Source organism: Neophocaena asiaeorientalis, unplaced genomic scaffold, assembly GCF_003031525.2.
Source record: "Neophocaena asiaeorientalis asiaeorientalis breed wild unplaced genomic scaffold, Neophocaena_asiaeorientalis_V1.1 scaffold92, whole genome shotgun sequence".
Taxonomy (NCBI): Eukaryota; Metazoa; Chordata; class Mammalia; order Artiodactyla; family Phocoenidae; genus Neophocaena; species Neophocaena asiaeorientalis.
This window is the reverse complement of record NW_020174057.1, coordinates 7,020,222-7,037,456: the sequence shown is the minus strand read 5'-3', so window position 1 is coordinate 7,037,456 and position 17,235 is coordinate 7,020,222. Positions and strand designations below refer to the sequence as shown.

The following is a 17,235-nucleotide window of genomic DNA, read 5'->3' as shown; positions in this document are numbered from 1 at the left end:
GGGGTGGTGGTCGTGGTGGTGTGATGAATTGGGCGATTGAGACTGACATGTATACAGTGATGTGTATAAAATTGATGACTAATAAGGACCTGCCGTATAAAAAAAATAAATTAAATAAAATTCAAAAATTAAAAAAAACAAAGAAACTGTGAACAGTAATTTTGCTATTAATATTTTAGCAATAACAAAAACCAAAAAGAGATTTAGGTCACAGACCGATTATGTTTCAATTTTATTTGTAGTTTCCCTCTCTGCCCAGATTACTATAAAAGTGATTAACTAAGGGTGTGGGTTATAGGTGAAGGTTTTTCTTTTTGTTTTCTCACTGTCCCCTCCCCTGCCCCTCCCATTCTTAAGGTTGGCCGACAAATAATTCTTCCTAACAGAAGCTTTCAATCTGGAATTTATGAATTCACCATATTTTAAAAGCAACATAGATGCATAATTAAGTTCTATGTGAAATCGTTTTTAAAAATTCAAGAAAATAACCTTGCAAGGAAATATTTTCCACACTTGGCAGTTCAGCTTGATTTTATCATAATATTTTATTAATCTTTTCCTTTAGGAAAATATGTGAGGAAGATTCAAATATGAAAGACAGTTTTACAGAAATGCTCCAAATAGATGTAACTTATTTTGTATAGACACTGGGGAAGAAAAACCTATTCAGTATCCCCATGAAAATAAACTTTACATAGTAATTGTAAACAACTAATATAAGAAATCAAATTGTGTTTATTAATAAACTCTCTTCTAAAAAATTATTTAATGTGAGCATTCTAAATGATAAGAATATTTCTAGGAGATGAGTTGATTCTGACATTTTAAGAAAGCAATGATGAAAAAAATGTAATAGAATGGAAGGATTAGGTTAAAAGCAAAGTACAAATATATTCATTCTATGATATTATTGGCCAAATACCACCACCACTACCATCATCATCATTATTACCCTGTCAACATTTACTGAGCATCTGTGTCCTAGAATGGTTCTTAACACTTTACCTGTAGCAACTCATTTAATCCTCAGAATAACCCTACAAAACAATTGCTATTGCTGGCCTCCATTCAAAGATGAATAAACCAAGGCACATAAAGGGTCAGTAACTGCCAGTCACACAGCCAGGAAGATGTGAACTAGTCAGTCTGGCTCCAGAGCCAGATCTCTCAGCCACTCTGTTTACGTCTCTGACAGAAAGGAAAGTTTCTTTTACCGGCCAAAGTAGAGCACAGGAAGTTCTGTGTGGCTTGTGTAACCACAGAAAGTTCTAAAGTGGAGAAAAACCACAGGCGATGCTCTTAGGAGGCTATATCACTGGGCTCTGCCTGACAGGCTAACCACTAGACAATCCTTTAATAAAAATCTCTGTGTCTGCTGCCATACCCGATCAGTGTCCTTGAGGAGTTTATGGGGAAGATAGTCATTCACTGGCTCATTCGAATATACTGAGCACCCGCCAGATCCAGGCACTGGTCACTGGCCTAGGTAATAGGAATACCACAGTGAAGAAGCCTGCTAAGACCCCTACTCTCATGAGGCTTTCATACTAGGAAGGAGGGAGGGCACACAAATAATATAATTTTAGATAATGGTAAGAACAGAGTTGGTAACAAAAAGGTGCCAATTAGTTACCAGAAGAAACAGGATTTTAAAGAAACTTGTGAATTAAGGAAAAGAAGGTATCTTGACCAGCCAGAAATTCATCCTAAGCAGGAGGGGCCATAGCCTGGGAGAAATTTCCCCAGCACTAGAGAAATGAAGGGAATGTGAACCTCAGATAAGTGGGGAGTGGAGAAGCCCACTGGGATGAAAGAAGGCGGTGCCTGAGGGGGGCGTTTCTACCTCCCCCCCTCTGCACGACCAAAGCGGGGGTCAGGGTTAGGTCCTCTCACTTGCTCTGGACACTGTGTATAATCCCCGCATAAACTCTGTTGGCTCTTTTCGCCTTTGGAGGGGTTGAAAGTGAGGATGGCGGTTTGTATCTTCTCCCTTTTTTTTACTTTTTTTTTTTCCGGTACGCGGGCCTTTCACTGTTGTGGCCTCTCCCATTGCGGAGCACAGGCTCCGGACACGCAGGCTCAGCAGCCATGGCTCATGGGCCCAGCCGCTCTGCAGCATGTGGGACCTTCCCGCACCAGGGCACAAACCCGTGTCCCCTGCATCGGCAGGCGGACTCTCAACCACTGCGCCACCAGGGAAGCCCCTCCCTTTTATTTTTAATTAGATACATCAGATATAGGTTCGTGCCAATAAAACAGGCTTCTCTTTGCCCTGACTTTGATCAGGAAAGGATAGTCCTTTTTTTGTCAGGGCTCAAACAATATCTGATGGGGTTATTAATTTGAAGAATGTTAAGAGGATATAAAATTTCTATCAAGACATAAAAAAAATTTCTAACACTCTAATTCAGTACCACCTAACCACCTTTTAAAACTTCCAGCAAGTGTATCAAGAAGATGGATGTCACATTAGTCAACAGTGACTAATGGATCAGCAGACGTGAACTGTGTGTAAGGCATTTGCGAAGTTAACTACTTCCTATTCAAGCCTTTAAAATGTACTGGTACTCTTTGGAGAAAATGAGGAAATTCTTGAACTTTCTTCTGGAAAAACTGGTTCACGTGTCCTTCAGAGTAGCCCAAGTTATGTAACAGGAGTTCTTTAACTTTGAATCTATGGAGTTCCTGAAACTATATATAAAATTATATGTCCATAAGTACAGTCACTGAGTTATTCGTTCATTAGCGAGCCAAACATGTGCATGAACCCTGAGAAGTTTTAAAGTGCTTTCGTAAGAAATCAAAAATTTCATCTGGCTATTTCTTATCATTAGACTAAATAGTCTACAAAAATACAACATATGCATGCATGTATCAAATCACCACATTGTACACCTTACGCTTACACACAGTTATATGTCAATTATATCTTAATAAATCTGGTGGGGGAGGAACAAGGACACACAGCCCCCATCCCTGCCAGACACTCAGCTGCATGGAGGAAGGGCTAAGCCTTCTGAGATGAGAGCTTGTGACTCAACCGTCAGCCCTCCAAACAGGAGGAGGACACAGAAGACTAATTTGAGAGTTATATACGCCACATTTAGGAACTAGATATCGTCCCTGAGGACCAACCTGGACTCCAGGGGCTGAAGGATATCTATTTAGCATCCAATGTCAGCCACACTCACCAGCTCCACCTCTGGTGGTGGGGGGGGGGGGGGGGAGGGGGGCAGGGTAAAAAACAGAAAAGAAATTAAAAATAAGGGAGGATAGAAAGGGAACAGTGGGAGAGAAGGAAAAAATGAAGGAAATACAGAAAGAAAAAAAACAAAAAACAAAACCCTACATTTTTGGCCCTCAGGGCTCTGAGACCAGAGTAGGCACTGTTCCATGTCCCTTAAGAAACAAATCATTAGTAAGTGGTACTCTGAAGCCAGCAGCTATTCAATAGGAGGGGAAAGCAGTAAAAAGCAGTGAAAATAAGACTACCCAGTCAGTGCAGAGTCCTGAATTCTAAAGCCAATTTTGCAACTGCCCAGCTATGTAACCTTGTGAAACTCATAACTACCCTGGCCACCATTTTCTATTTGGATAATGAGAAATTCTGGCTTGCATTCAGGCCTAAAACTTTCACAGACATTAAAAAAAAAAAAAAATTGGCAGTCTCAGAGTTTGCTTTGATGGGATTTGGGGTTTACATAGTTCAAGGCAATAAGCAAAACGGTTATGCTTTTTAAGTGTTGGTCAGCATTAGAGGAGAAACCGTCTTTTGGTCGCAGTAACAGGATTCATTCCTATAACTGCTGAGAGACAAAAAGCAGATGAAAGAGACATAAGAAGATTTAAGTATGCCATGAAACATGCTAATTATTGCTGGGTCATTTACCATTGACACGCCCAGACTCCTCTCCCGGGATTTCCACCCATAAGTACAACTGCCTACTAAGCGTTTCCTCTTGGATATCCTGCAGGCACCTCTGACTCTGAACTTGTCCAAATCTGAACTCATTATCTTCCTCCCGGAACTGCTCCTCCAGCGTTTCTTTTCTCAGTAGATGGTTTCTCAAGACAGAAACCTAGGAGTCAAGTTTGATTCCTTTCTCCTCCACTTGCTGCCACGTTCCAATCCATTATCAGGCCCTTCCTCTTCCAACCATAACAGGCCCTGCTGACATTCCATTCTCCACAATCAATAAAAGTGATCTTTAAATCTTAAATAAATTTTTTCTGATTTAAACCTTTCGGTGGTTTCACATTTCCCTTGGGAAAAAGTGACACCCTTACCACTGCTTCCCGGGTCCTCCAGGATCTGTCCTCCTGTCTCTTCATCTCCATCACCTTACTCTTCCTGGCATCACACCCCTCTTCTCTCGGGTCTTTCTCTTGCCTCAGGTGTTCCCTCACATGCTGTTCCCTTTGCTTCAAACACCGCTCCCTACTCTTTATCTAGTTTTTGTTTTTTTTTAAATTTATTTCATTTACTTATTTTTGGCTGCATTGGGTCTTCGTTGCTGCGCGCGGGCTTTCTCTAGTTCTCGAGCAGGGGCTACTCTTCGTTGCAGTGCGTGGCCTTCTCATTGTGGTGGTTTCTCTTGTTGTGGAGTGCGGGTTCTAGGGTGCATGGGCTTCAGTAGTTGCAGCATGTGGGCTCAGTAGTTGTGGTTCACAGACTCTAGAGCACAAGCTCAGTAGTTGTGGCACATGAGCTTAGTTGCTCTGCGGCATGTGGGATCTTCTGGGACCAGGGCTCGAACCCGTGTCCCCTGCATTGGCAGGCAGATTCTTAACCACTGCGCTACCAGGGAAGCCCTCTTTGTCTAGTTTTAAATACCTAAGGGGATTTTACTCATCCTTCAAGTCTCTGCTCAGGGTCACTTCCTCAGGAAAAACTTTCCTGAACTCCTCCCCCCAGTAGATCTGCTCTCCAGTATGCATCTTAGAGTAGCTCACAGTCACATTTACAACCAATTATTCTGTTTGCTTCCCTAAGAGAATGTAAACTCCAAGAAGAGAGAAACAACATCTGTCTTATTCACTCACTGCTGTATCCCCAGGCACAGTATATGGTACTGAGTAGGTCCTCAGTAAATATGTAGGGCATTAAAAAACTTTTCAAGGGGATTTTCATCAGCCAATGAACGCTGATGTTTAAAATCTTTGCAATTATTTGCACAACATAAACGTACTTAATGCCATTGAACTGTATACTTGAAAGTGGTTAAATGGTAAATTTCATATTATATATAGTTTACTGCAATAAAGAAAAATCTTTGCAATTCAGATGATCAAAGGTCACTTGTAACACTACCAAACACTGAAAACTAAGGTCAGATTTTCCCCCTAAAATTAATGCTAGAAAGACAAAGTTGGAAAAGTCGTTCATCAGCCGCTACTTTTTTTTGCCTGAGGACACCTAAAGAAACATAAGTTATACCACAACACACATTATTTTTTAAAATACAGGATTATAACAATTTGAACTTTTAGAAAAATTCACCTGCCACTAAAAATAAATATTTCTCAACCCGCATATGTAGATATTTCAAACGATACATGTTTTCTTCATTACTCGTTAAAGACAAATTGCTTGTTTAAAAAAACTGGGAAATATAGTAAGTAAAAAAAGTCCACGGTGCAGCACCCAAACAAAATCATGTAATATTTTATGTATGTAGGTACTTTATCTTTTGTTCGTGTACAGATCTTTTATATTATAATCATGAATTCTGAATTTTGCCCTTCTTACCCCACACATAAACAACATGTTTTTATGTCACTACTTACATATATTCTCCTTTTAGTGGCTAAATAATAATCTAAATTTTTTTAACCAGTTTTCTTTATTTGGAAAACTTGGTTATTTCCAGTTTCTCATCATTATAAATTAAACTGAAAGCAGTATCTTTAAATACAAAGCTTTAAAAAAAAAAAAAAAAACAAAGCTTTTCCTTTAACTACAAAAGAGTATTTATTTAGGATAGATTTATAGTTGTGGACTCACTGCAACAAAGACTCCTGATATATTTTGCAAATTGATTTCTAAAAAGACTAGAGTAATTTATATTTTTAAAGCATGAATATATCTCCCAATAGACGATATATCTTAAAAATATGAAATATTTCTGTGAATCAAGATGTATGATCATAAACGATAGTCCAGAAAATATAGCTACTCATCTCTTCTTACACCAATGGGCACCATCTCTGTGCCACATGGAGTAGGTCTGGACTCCAGGGACAAACTCATAATAAGTACTAGGCCCCAGAATTTTAATTACTCAAGTCCATGGCACATTTAAAATTCAAATACTTAAGGGAGAAATAATTGCTCTGTTGACCCTCTACATTCATTTAAATATGCTGTCCATGCATTGGAAGGAAAAGCAGTATCACTTAGACTATTTTTAATGTTTAGTTGTTTAATTTATCTACAATTTTTGTTAATGTGTGGTGTGCAATATAGATCCGAATTTAAATTTTTCCAAATAGAAACATAATTATCTTAACTACATCTAAAACAACTATTTTAATATATTAAATAACTATTTAATATTATCTCTTTTTTTTAACATCTTTATTGAAGTATAATTGCTTTACGTGTTGTGTTAGTCTCTGCTGTATAACAAAGTGAATCAGCTATACATACACCTATATCCCCATATCCCCTCCCTCTTGCGTCTCCCTCCCACCCTCCGTCTCCCACCCCTCTAGGTGGTCACAAAGCACCGAGATGATCTCCCTGTGCTATGCGGCTGCCTCCCATTAGCTACCTGTTTTACATCTGGTAGTGTACATATGTCCATGCCACTCTCTTACTTCGTCCCAGCTTCCCCTTCCCCCTCCCCGTGTCCTCAAGTCCATTCTCTACTTCTGCATCTTTATTTCTGTCCTGCCCCTAGGTTCTTGAGAACCATTTTTCTTTAGATTCCATATATATGTGTTAGCATACAGTATTTGTTTTTCTCTTTCTGACTTACTTCACTCTGTATGACAGACTCTTGGTCCATCCACCTCACTACAAATAACTCAATTTCGTTTCTTTTTATGGCTGAGTAATATTCCATTGTATATATGTGTCACATCTTCTTTATCCATTCATCTGTCCATGGACACTTAGGTTGCTTCCATGTCCTGGCTATTGTAAATAGAGCTTAATAACTCTTTAATATTATCTTAACATTTTAAATAACTATTCATCCATTTCCCCACTGATTGGAAATGCCATCTTTATCAGAAAACATATATGGATCTGCATCTGAGCTTTCTATAACCTATTTTCCTAACGTGGTACCATGATCACCACACTTTAATTTCTATAGCTTTATACTGTGTTCTGAGAGCTGGTTAAACAAATTTCTTCCAATTTTTTCTGGTCATTTTTTTCACACATTTAACTCATCTGTACAAATTTTGAAACTGGCTTGGCAGTTTCCACTAAATTCCTTCGGCAAAACTTCACGTTCTGGATAGGAGCAGTAATGATTATCAGACTTACTTCCCTACCATAAACAATCATACAACTCAGCAAAATACATGAAGCAATTGTTTTTAGGCACTGGACAAGAGACAGCACAGGGCTATGAAACTTGACAGACAGAAAACAAATGAGATAAACACAAAATCCATCCCAGATTTCTACCCAGGAGCATTTTCAGGCATGGCATAAGGACGCAGAGTCCAAGGAAACAGCTGCAGTCTCACTGAGCAGAGGAAATAGCAATTAGAATTCAGAACTGCTAAAGGGCTGGAATTTTGTAGGCAGGGTAGGTGAGAGGACCTGTGAAGAGCAGAAATCCCCCAAAATCTACCTAGGAGTCTCACTGAGTCTTGGTCAAATACAAACCTGATAATGCACAGGACAAGAAGGCTTGGCAGAGAACAATGGAGACTGTGAGCCAAAGAAAGATTCCTGAGGTTACACAGTACTGAGAGATGTTCAAGTTCTGAACCGAATTGGCTGAGCACTCCAGGCATTCAGCTGAGGCCCTAGAAAGTCCACTAGTACTATAGCCCAAGAGTAAAGGCCACTCTGGATCCACCCTAAAAAGTCTAAATCCAACACAATCTGGCCAGGCCAGCAGAAAGTTAATTGTTTACCAAAACAAAACCCAACACTTTTCAGAAGATGATAGAGTAACTCATACTCTCAAACACTGAGCAATGTTTGTGCATACAACAAAAAACTTAAAAAATACAGAGAAGCAAAAAATTTTGATCAAGATATGACATAAATGTTAGAATTAACAGACAAGGACTTTAAAATTGTTATTATAAATATGTTCAAGGATTTAAAAGAAAAGATGGGCATAATGAGCAAACAAATGGAAAATCTCATCAGAGAAATGGATAAGCTTACAATAGATTGGACAGTGCAGGGAAAAAAATACCACTGAACTTGAAAACAGGCCAATAGAAACTATGCAAACTGAAGCACGAAGAGAAGTTTGAGAAAATGAACAAAGCCTCAATAAATGATGGGACAATATCAAGTGGTCAAATGTGAATTTGGAGTTCCAGAAAAAGATGAGAAAAAAATTAGGGCAGAGAAATAATGTATGAAGAAAAGAGAAAAACTTTCTAAATATGATGAAAAAAGATCAATCCACAGATCCATGCAGTTCAATGAACCACAAGAAAAATATACAAAACCACAACCAGGTTCATCATGGTCAAATCACTAAAAACAGAAGATTAAGCAAAAAAAATGTTAGAGCAGCAGAGAAAAAAAAGACACATTACATACAGGAGAATAACGATAAAAACGACTTGCTTTCACATAAAAAAAAAATGTAAACCAGAAGACAATGGAATGATATCTTTAAAGTGATGAAAGAAAAATTATCCACTGAAATAAAATTCTACATCTCAGCAAAAATATCCTTTAAAAAGGAAAAACAAAAAGCTGAGAGAATTCATCACCAGGAGTCCTGGGATACAAGAAACAGTAAATGAAGATTTTAGGGTGAAGAGAAATGATATTAGATGGAAACTTGGATCTACACAAAGGAAAAGAGTGCAGGAAAAGGTAAATATAAAAGCCTGTTTTGTTTCTTTAGAAGAAAATGGTTGCTTAATGTATTATGGGTATATATGATATGTAGAAGTAAAACTGTCAAGAGGTGGGTGAATGGAGATGTATTTTTTTAAGTTCTAACATTAGAACTTTTATAAGTTCTAACATTATATATAGAACAGCATAAAATTAATTCTAGGCTATGATATGCTAAGGTTACCACTAAACAAAAATATAAGACCAAAAGTAAAGCTAAAAAGACAATAGAGGGGCTTCCCTGGTGGCACAGTGGATAAGACTCCATGCTCCCAATGCAGGGGGCCCAGGTTCGGTCCCTGATGAGGGAACTAGAGCCCACATGCATGCCACAACTAAGGAGCCCACGACCCGCAACTGAGGAGCCCGCCTGCCACAACTAAGACCCCAGGCAGCCAAATAAATAAATATTTTAAATAAATAAATTAAAAGACAATAGAGGAGATAAAATGGGATACTAAGAAATACTTGATTGATCCAAAAGAAAAGGAGTAAAAAGAAATAAACAAATGAGACAAATAGAAAACAAAGAGCAAGATGGTAGTGTTAAAATAAATCTAACCGTAGGACTAGTTACATAAATTTAAGTGACTAAGCACTCCAATTAAAAGGCAGAGATTTTCAGACACAAGCAGTTAAAAATAAAGTTACCCTCTATAGTTAAGTACATAAAATGCATTCAAAGGTTAATAGTAGTTACCCATAGCAGCAACCCCAAACACTACGTGCAAATGTGTGAAATGACTTTGGAACACAACCTAAAGGTGACTCCAGTAGAATTCCAAGGAGAAAAGGCTGGAGTGTGAGGGTAGTTAATAGCTGACATTATTTACATTCATTAACTTGTTCAGTTTTCAGGATGACTCTCTGAGGAAGGCACCCCTTTGTATCCATTTTATAAGGGAGCAGACTAAGGTCCAGAGGAGTTATGTCACGTTTGCAGGATCACATGCTAGTGAAACCAATCAGCTCTACTGCACCACCTAAAAGATACTATGTCAACAGAGAGGAGGTGCCCAGGAACCACCCGAGGCAAGAGCAAGAGCAATCATCCATCAGGGTGTCTCCAGCCTGGCCCAGGGACGAGAGTACCTGACCAGCAGGTACCAGGAAGAGAGTACCTGACCAGCAGGGACGAGAGTACCTGACCAGCAGGGAAGAGAGTACCTGACCAGCAGGGACGAGAGTACCTGACCAGCAGGTACCAGGAAGAGAGTACCTGACCAGAAGGGACGAGAGTACCTGACCAGCAGGGAAGAGAGTACCTGACCAGCAGGGACGAGAGTACCTGACCAGCAGGGACGAGAGTACCTGACCAGCAGAACTGATTGTGCAGTTTCCTTGGCAGGTATGTATATGTGGAGGAGATAAGCCCATCTTACTACCCTAACCTGAAAAAACTATCCATCAAGATTTTTTTCAACAAACTTTCTTGCCTTAGTTCCAGGGCCCACTGAGCCCTTATTCTGACTTTGTTGACAGAGTTGAAGAAGGCCCTGACCGAGGCACGCAAATGCCCTAGCCCCTCTGAAGGTTAGCGCTGTCACTGTCAATAAATTGTAAATTTGGCTTCTGTTTCAGACTCTCCTATGTTTATTAAGCCTGATTTAGTTCCCCCCTGAGCCTTCTCACCTCGGGCCAAAACAGAACTTCTGATCCTTCAGACATTTAGAAGAAAGTCCTGGACTAGAAGGACCCCATCAAGGCGAAGCTCTCACAGGAAGCTGCACAAGCACTGAGAGGCCGGGCCTGAGTGGTCAGTTAGGCCCTCCCAACTCTCTTGGACTCCATCTGCATTAAGAGGAGTCAAGAAAAAAGATGGTAATAAATGTGTGAGAAAGAACTCATGTTGTCAAGCACATCTATGGAAAGCCGGCCCAAAGAGGAAATCTTTATTCATTAAATTTAGCCAAATTTGTTACCAAAGAACATTCCTCCAGAGAGGCCTCTGCAGAATTCCACAGGAATCACTCACTCCAAACAGTAAGAAAACAACTGATTGAAAAATCAATCAACCAATCAATCCCTCAGATCCACAAAGTACCAGCAAAATAAAGGCATTCCATTAAGACCAGGTGTGCAGAGTATAAAAATTATCAATCTGATCAAAAATAAAACAAAACGAAAAAGTAGTGAAGCCACATAAATATTCCTCATGTATAACATGCATGTATAGTACTCCTGAATTTGGTATAAAAAAATCCACAGAAATGACTCTTCCCTGAAGAAGCCCATGAAAACTCCCACCAAAGCCACCTGCACATTAGCGGTCAACCTTTCATGGATTCATTCAACCCACATTTTTACACAACTCCTCTGAGCCTTCCTCACCCTATAACTAACACTCTGCAGTGTCTCTCACACTGTATCTGACTCTAAATTCAACACTCTCCCCCGATACCTACCTTATTAGTTCTCCCACTTCAGTCAATGTCACCTTAATAGAGCTGCCTTCCCTGGCCACCATATGTAGAAGAGCACCTCCCATCCCCGTCACTGTCTGTCCTGTTACCCGCTACAGCACTTTTCTGCAGAGCACATATCACTAGTATATTTGGTTATTCTCTGTCTCCTTCTGATAGAAGGAGCTCCACGACAGTAGGAATTTTGTCTGTTTCACTTTCTGCGGTATTTACAGAATTTAGAATGGTCCCTGGCATGAGAATACACAATGAATAAAATACTTGTAATTCAAAGTCTAATGGGGAAGTGAGGCCTAAACTGGCAAACAGACCTCATTAACAGGGTAATGTGGTGGCATAAAGGAATCATAAGAGGCTCCGCCTGGGAGAGTCGGAAACACTTCTTAGAGGAAGAGATGCAAAGCAGGCTGGTGAAGGGAGGGTGGAATTGGGGGCATTCCAGGTATGGCAGGCAACATGTGAAGGGGCACAGAACACAACAGAGCATCGCACACTTGGGGAACCTTGTGTAGCTGCAATAAGGTGAATGGTGAAAAGGAAAGAAAGGTGAGCTTGTAACAGGAAGGCAGAGCAGATGTGGCAGGACAAGTGTGCCTGGACAGGAGTCACCGAGTGGCTTTAACCTGAGGAAGAGCACAATCAGATTTGCATTTCACAAAAGTCTCTTTGGAGGCCGTAGGGGAAGGAAGCCTGGAAGTTACACTCAGCTCCTCCCCAACATCCGATAGGTCAGCAACCTATTTAATGTGATAGTGATACACTAGTATTTATCGACACTACTGAAAAAAATGCACGTATGAGTGGAGCCCTGCAGCCCAAACCTGTGTTGTTCAAGGGTCAACTGTATGGATTATCTAAAATCCAACCGCTTCTCAAAATCTCCACGGCCACTACCCTGGACCAAACCGGGATGAGAACCACTGCAACAGCCTGCACCTCCGGGCTCTGCCCTGACTTCTGACAGTCTACTCGCCACACAGTGGTCAGAGGGGTCCCGTTAAACTGTAAGTCAGAGAGATGAACATGCTCCAATGGCGCATCTACTCAGCGTGCCCGTCAGGGCTGTTCCCCGGCTTCCCCGCACTCTTGGCCACCCCTGCCTTCTTGTCCTCACACAGCGACCCAGCTCCCGCCTGAGGGCCTTCACTCCTGCTTCCTCCACGCGGACTTTCCTTTCCCAAACATCTTCAGCCCTCACTCCCTGCCCTCCCTCTGCTCAAAGGCCACCCTCTCTGGGAGCAGTCGCTGAACACCCTGTTTAAACTGGCAGCCCCCCTTCCCATCTAGCTCTGTTTCTCCCCGTAGCACTTACCACCATCTGACCTACCATATCCAGTTTCCCATTTGTTTATTGTCTGTCTCCCCTCCCCAGAATATAAGCTTCATGAGAGCAGCAGTTTTTGACCGTTTTGTTTACTATTGTTCCTGGCACATAGCAAGCACACAATAAATATTTGCTGAATGAATGAACAAATGAATGAATGAATTTGCCCTCAATCTCCTTTTCTGGGAGTTGGGGGTGTAAAACATGGACTATAGCAGGAAAAAAAAAATGTGGAAACCTTACTGTGAAACTTTGCACTTACTTGGCACAGCGAACCCAGTGTGTGTGTCGGTACAAAGAATATAAGAAGCGCTGGCGATACATGTTCCATACTTTGATAGATTTGTCTTCAGAAGCTGTAGCAAGAAACTGGCCATCGGCTGAAAAGTCCACACTTCTAACTGGAGCTGTGTGAGCTTTAAATTCAGAGGATTTCCCTCTCCTGGAGACAAACAGTTTAATATTTATAACATTTGATTTAATTATCAGTATACAGACTTTGAAACATATAAAATAGTTTGTTGTAAAAACTGACAGAAGTGTGAAAAGGCTGTGTTGTACCGTACTCTTCATTGACAGTGTTCCAAGCTGGTTTTGTTAAAGTCACAGCTGACACTAAACAAGTGAGAGCCTAGTGGTCCCCACCCTGAAATGCATTTGCTGACTTTGCTTTAATTGGAAGCTACGGAATAATATTTTGAACAAATCTCTACCATGCATCTTAAGTTCCTGTTGCTCCTCTAGAGAGAGCAACATACAGTTTAAATAAACTGCCAGCTAGAAAACCTAAGATTCATTAAGTGAAGAGCTCTAAGGTAGGGTTTTCAAACTGGGCTCACGTGGAAATTGTATGGACTGGCAGTCTGGCTTGGGAAGGAGGAGACGTCCCCTGTGTCACTTGCCTCTATGCAGAATGTCCCTGGGTGATCTGACTTTCCTGCTTTCACCCACCAGCAATGCGAACTGAGATCCTGAGGTATACCTAAGGCCTTGCTCACCCCTGAGCCCAATCTTACATTCATAAGCAAAACAAAAGATAAATGGTAATAACATATTGATCCTTCAGTTCTCAACACCTTGAAATTTCAGATACTTATTTTTTCCTTGGCTAGGGTGGGAAAAAGAGAATAGGAAAAAAAGGTGGAGAAAATAATGTGTGGCATTTAAGGAGAAGCAGCAGGAAAAATGCTGACATAATTAGGGGTAGGCTGGTAGACAGTGCTGGAGTTAAATGGTGACATTTGGGAAATGCTACTTTGTGTCAGCGTTTCCAAGTTCCCAAGGTACTTTCACTTTATACTACATTTAGACTTAGCAATTTTTCCATTCAGAAAGTCATATTTATACAGGTAATGCCTTATGGGAAAAATCACCACAAGTGTTTGAAGAAGATCAGGCAGCAGAATTTGCAGAAGCCTGGAAGTTACACTCAGCTCCTCCCCAACATCCGACAGGTCAGCAACCTATTTAATGTGATAGTGAGGCTGCTATCACCTCCTAAATATCTTTTGAATCCCTCCTCTTCTTTCCATCCCAGCTATGCTTGCATTAAGGTAGATATACATACCCTCAATATCCTTCACCTAGATTACTGCAAAAGCCTCTTAACTGGTCTCCCTGCTCTAATCTTTCATCTCCCTCCAGTCACCTACATACTGTGCTTACAGCCTTGCTAAATGTATAATTCTAAGCGTGTAAATCGCAGTGTAAACGTGTCATGGGCTGCTCTCCAAGAAAAAGTAAAACGCCCAAGCTCTTTGGCGAGACATCCTGCCACTGCACTGACCTTTGTACTCTTACAACAGTCTCACTGCTTCAAACACACCTCTGGCTTTGTACTTACAGCTTTCTTAGCCTGACTACTTTCCCCTACCAGCAAAGCCCCCTTGACCAACCCAGACAGGCTTAATTGTTCCCTTTTTATTATAGCTATTTTGCTTATTACATTATACAGCAATTTTTCTTTTAAAATAGTCCTGTTTCTCTCCTATTAGGCAGTAATTTTTTGAGGACAGGAAAGTTGACTTATTCATCTCTAAAAGACCAGCATCTAGCACAATGTCAGGCACGGAAAAAGAACTCAGTACATTTTGCTGAATTCTGCTGGGAAGAGTCAATACTTAATGGTTCTTAGATCCATCCTGGCTTTCCCTTCCAGTGGCCTGTAGAAGGCAGAGGTGACTTTGTCATAAATCTCCGTCACCTGATATATGACATACCAAGAATAATTAAAATCAATATTTTAAAAAAAAATAGGAGGGAGCATTCAGGGACTACTAGGTCAGTGAGGTTTCAAGGGAAAGTTCTTTGAGTAGAAGTCAGGAGTACAGCACGGCCTGATTTTAAGTATAAAGCCTAGAGAAAACAAAGAAAAGACTTGGCATCTGCTATGGCCAGGAAGTCAAGAGACAGCTGGTATCATCAAAGTCTGCCCTGATCTTTCTTCTGCACTCCATACTGCAGGAGGCTTTCCTGCTTGCATTCTTTCTAAAAGCCGCTCCTCTCGGCTACAGGCTGCCCCAACGGCCAGATCCAGGTCCGGTCTCAACAGGAAGCATCTAGGAAACCGAGATAAGAGTGCCTAGTGTTTGTTGTGCTGGTGCTTAACTGGTTTCTAGTTCCTTACATTGCCTTCACCCGGACTTTCCACCTCCCACACGTTCACCTGCCCTTTCCGCCCAAATTCTCTTGACTGCCGACTGTGATGAACGCCAGGCCAGACCTGCCTCCGAACTCGTTCCTACTATGCTTTCTTAGCCTTCCCGTCACCAGCTCTGGTGTTTGCTCATCTGGCTGCCCACAATTCCCCTCATCCCTGTGCACACACGCCACTCCTCCCCATGGGAGGTGGAATCCATCAATTTCTCCTCCCTTTGAATCTCGGCTGGTGCTGTGACTTACTTTGACCAACAGAATGTGGCAGAAGGGATACATACTGTGCAAGTTTCAGGACCAGCCTTTAAAAAGTCTAGCAGCTCTGGCTTTTACCATCCTAGAATCCAGCTGCCATGCTGTAAGGAAGTCCTTGTAGTGCTGGAGGACCACGGTGCCCCAGCCAATAGCCGGCACTAAGGCCACAGGTGTATGAGGGAGGCATTGGACCTGCCAGCCCAGCTGCCAGCTTAATGAAGCTGCGTGAGTAAGAGCCAACATCAATGGGGCAGAGGAGTCATCCAGGCAACCCAGAAAATTGTGAGAAATGATAGTTATTGTATTAAGCTACTAAGTTTTGAGGACTGTTATGCAGCAATAGGTAACTGGTTAATCAGTTTCCTTCTCCTTGCCATGACCCACTATTGCCCTGGCCCCACTATGATCTGATTTAGGAAGAGGAACTAGACGTGTCTACACAAGCCTAATTGTTGTACTTAGATCAGCCAGTACAAGTTAATGATTCAGTGTGCTTTTACCTCATCTACCCTTGTGCAGTTTACTGAGACTTCCCTCAATTAGCGATGGGAGACTGAGGCTGTGCTGAGAATAACAAACCACTAGTCCTAAATTCCTAAAGTGAAGGATTTAAAAAAATGCTTTCACTTTTGGACCCCAAATCAGCCTCTTGTCCTTACGATTCCCTCTACATTGCCATCTGCAGTATCATAATATGTCACTTCTCCTCAGTAGTGTTTGCTGCCTCGGGATAATGTTCAGATTTCTCAGCATGGAGATCCTTTGGGTAGTGGCAGGAAAAAAGTGCCCACTGGCAGGGAAATGCCCCTGGAACTTTCATTCATTTGCGAGTGCCTGAGCCTGTTCGGGCACATACCACAGATCAAATCCTGCCACAACAGAGTGAAGGAAAACACTCGTTTCTTATTATCCTAAGTATTTATGGAGGAGATGATATGATGTGTGAGATTTGTTCTAATAATACGTATTCCAGAAAAGAAAAAAAAAGGTGTGTGGCAACGGGGGAACAGATGAAACAAGACTGACAGAACACTGATTACTGCTGGATATGGGGGATGGTTATGTGGGGAGGGAGTTGTCACATCACCCATTCTATTTTCATGTATGCTTGAAATTCTTTATAATTAAGAGTTTAAAAACTTTTAAAATAATCAAGGCTCGATAATTGCTTAAAATAGATGGGCTATCAGCTAGGATTTAAAAACCTCTTATAGAGCGGTTTGCTATGGCAGGATAGGACTGTGCACAAATGCAATGAGGTTTATACATTTGCCAGAAATTCTCTTTAACAAGAAAATTCTGGAGCCCAAATGAACGATATGCATCAAAGAATAGCTAGCCCTGGGGTTTTTAATAGAGATTCAAAGCCCCCTCAAGGATCCGCGATGGGTGGTAGTAGGTTAATAAACTGTAAAATCTTGATTAGACAGGCTGATGTATATCTCTCTAGGGAGACGATCTAAAGCTTACATCAGATTTATAAAGGGATTGATAACCATCACCCTTCCCCACCACTGCCCCCCCCC

The 17,235-nt window shown here is 41.2% G+C and overlaps 1 protein-coding gene across 4 annotated transcripts in view; it reads right to left on the bottom strand.

Annotated features, from left to right (window-relative positions):
- POC1B (POC1 centriolar protein B) overlaps positions 1 to 17,235 on the bottom strand; it is a 99,874-nt gene that overhangs the window by 58,729 nt on the left and 23,910 nt on the right. For all 4 annotated transcript variants that reach the window (XM_024754357.1, XM_024754359.1, XM_024754358.1 and 1 more), the window contains one exon: positions 13,062 to 13,241. In XM_024754357.1, the coding sequence (XP_024610125.1) occupies positions 13,062 to 13,241 (180 nt within the window). The remainder of the gene's footprint in view (positions 1 to 13,061; positions 13,242 to 17,235) is intronic.